The sequence below is a fragment of the Adiantum capillus-veneris genome, chromosome 20 (assembly GCF_014529385.1).
Source record: "Adiantum capillus-veneris isolate H3 chromosome 20, ASM1452938v2, whole genome shotgun sequence".
Classification (NCBI taxonomy): domain Eukaryota; kingdom Viridiplantae; phylum Streptophyta; class Polypodiopsida; order Polypodiales; family Pteridaceae; genus Adiantum; species Adiantum capillus-veneris.
In genome coordinates, this window is record NC_140950.1 from 110,989,920 (window position 1) to 110,992,385 (window position 2,466).

A 2,466-nucleotide genomic window follows, 5' to 3' on the forward strand; every position below is an offset into this window, starting at 1 on the left:
TGCGTGAGTACTTGGATGTGCAAGGGTTAATAGACTAATTGCCTACCAAGGTCGATGTAGAAGCTATACGATTTCTTCTTTCTAGGGCACCTGTTATTTATGCGCTCGTCAATAAAAATTCCTTTCTTTCATTTCCCTTGTGAGCGAAATGGTGGAGGTACAGAGGTGCTATGTAGCTGTTTCACTAGTGGTATAGAATCATTTTGAAAAATTATTGTTTCCCAAGAAGGATTATGGAAAGTTAGTAATAAGTACTTGTTATTGTCTCGAGCATGGATTTCTCATTACAGTTGATGTTCTCAAATGTGTCGTCTTTTCATTGGTAGACAGTGTAGTGCAACTTTTGATGCATAGAAATGTAGTTTGAACTAGCAGCTTGTCGACTTCATATTTCATACTGGCTTCATATTGATTATGCTTCACCTCCTACAAGCTTCGAAGGTTACAATAAATCCAAATGTCAGTCAAAGAGTGAGAAGGTTACATTGCGGTGGTTCGATCTACCGGGGGTTGTTGAGTGGGTATGGGATTGGGATCAGGCTGCATGGTAGCATCTTCAGATGGCAATTGGCTATCGAAAACCACCTCGTCATGCATGCCGTTGGAAGTGAGGTTGACAAGGTATGTCCCTTGAGATGGTGTTGCAGTCGAGTTGATCGTAAATTGTGACTGAAGAGGATAGAACTGCCCCTCTCCATTGGTGAAGGCAGAGGAAGCGCGCGAGGTTTGTTGGTTTTGTGTGAGAAATTGAGGGAAAGATTGAAAGAATGACATACTTGCAAATTGGCACGCCTGCAACAGAAGAAACTATCTATCATCAAGTGCTTAAAGGGGTTTCTATCTATCAGAAAAAGGAACCATAACCGTAACAAATGATCCTAACAAATCAGCCCACAAGTCGATAACAATCAGCCAACAAACTCATATCAATGCAGTCGACAAAAACTCTTGATGAAACCATCGCAGACATTGCTAACAATTCTAATATTGCCATAGCTTTGAATAACATAGCTGGCACAAAAAGATGCAACCACAAGCTGTACATATCAATATATTCCCTTCTGTCTTGTACGTCTCCTGTAGACACAGATTGTCATTTGATGCAATAACAAGCTGTACATATCAATATCATCTCTTCTGTCTTGTACGTCTCCTATAGACATAGATTGTCATTCTCCAAAAGCAGCCATCTGAAAGAAAATACAGCCAGCCAAAATCATACAATGTCCATCCTACACAGTTGCCTTCAGGGCGACTTGCTCGATGATCACTTCCTTCCTCATCCCCATCCCGTTCTTTGTCCATCTCGCAGCTTTTCATGACAGCAATGCATCTACTCTTTGATCAGCCCATTACTTTCACCCAAGCCGACACACCTTCCTGCATCAGTGAAGTATATAGCCAATTGCTCCACAGGTCTAACCTAGAATGGATTTACATTCTCCTACAAAGGCCCTCCGCAACTGAAAGCTTTATGGAGAAGAATTCTTTAGCGTTTCCAATGACATCAACTCACACCAAAGCAGCACAACATGATTGCAGTCTGAGTTTTCATCACTCATTCAAAGTTATGAGACGTTAGTGCAAAGAGGCCTCCTTTCTTTGTCCAACTCGCTCTCATTTGTGTACAGCGATTAATGCAGGCAGGCAGGGCTCTGTTCAAACCTCACTACATTTGAGTAGAAGCGATGCATGTGCAGGGGATATGCTAAAGAAATGGGGAGGCAGAGAAATAGCGCATACCTGAATGCAGGGCAGATGGGCAGCAGATGGCGTAGAGGAAAACCCTGGCTCTGATACGAATGGGGCTTACCAAGACCTTTGAAATGGCCAGTGGCGGTGTGCAAATGGGCAGCAGATGGCAGTAGAGCTCGCGCAGATGGGCAGCAGATGGCGTAGAGGAATACGCTAGCTCTGATGCGAAAGGAGCTTTCCAGGACCTTCGAGGTGTTGGTGGTGGTGCCACCGAGTTTGAAGTCGACCCGCGCAGAACGCCAAATCAGAGCCCGCCATCTCCTCGATGACTTGCAATAGCCAGTCAAGTATTGTAAGCGCTCTAAAATTTGGCTTTGGGCTGGATTTTGGAGGGGCTACAGTGGGTGTGTCGATCCCCTGTATGCGCTGTAACCACTTGGTGGGACCTGAAAAGTTAGGACTTGCGGGGCTCATGCTGCAAAGCTACCAAGAGCGACTCGGGTACAGACTCAGAGCCCCGTCCCACTTTCTTTGTGCAACCGCGTCGTGCTGTGTAGAACAAAAAAAAAGCATCCTACACACACATGCTTCTCGAGTCCCTGCCGAGCCGGCTCTGGTGCAAACCGACTCCAGGCTCTGTAGGACACTTCTCTCTCATCCTTGCCCAGTTGCACTGGTAGTTGCCATCAAGCCCGCGCTGACCAAGTTGGAAGCCACTTATTTCTTGCCTGGCATGTGTCCACTCTCTCTCTCTCTCTCTCTCTCTCTCTC

General features: G+C 45.6%; 1 protein-coding gene across 1 annotated transcript; it reads right to left on the reverse strand.

The window, feature by feature from the left end:
* Positions 1–266: 266 nt before the first annotated feature.
* On the reverse strand, positions 267–2,169 carry LOC147433084 (uncharacterized). Its single transcript, XM_086491703.1, has 3 exons — positions 1,941–2,169; positions 1,744–1,793; positions 267–792 (listed from the first exon to the last, which is right to left on the reverse strand). Exons 1-3 carry the CDS (start codon positions 2,167–2,169, stop codon positions 481–483), a joined length of 591 nt encoding a protein of 196 aa, XP_086347829.1. The 3' UTR covers positions 267–480.
* Positions 2,170–2,466: the final 297 nt, after the last annotated feature.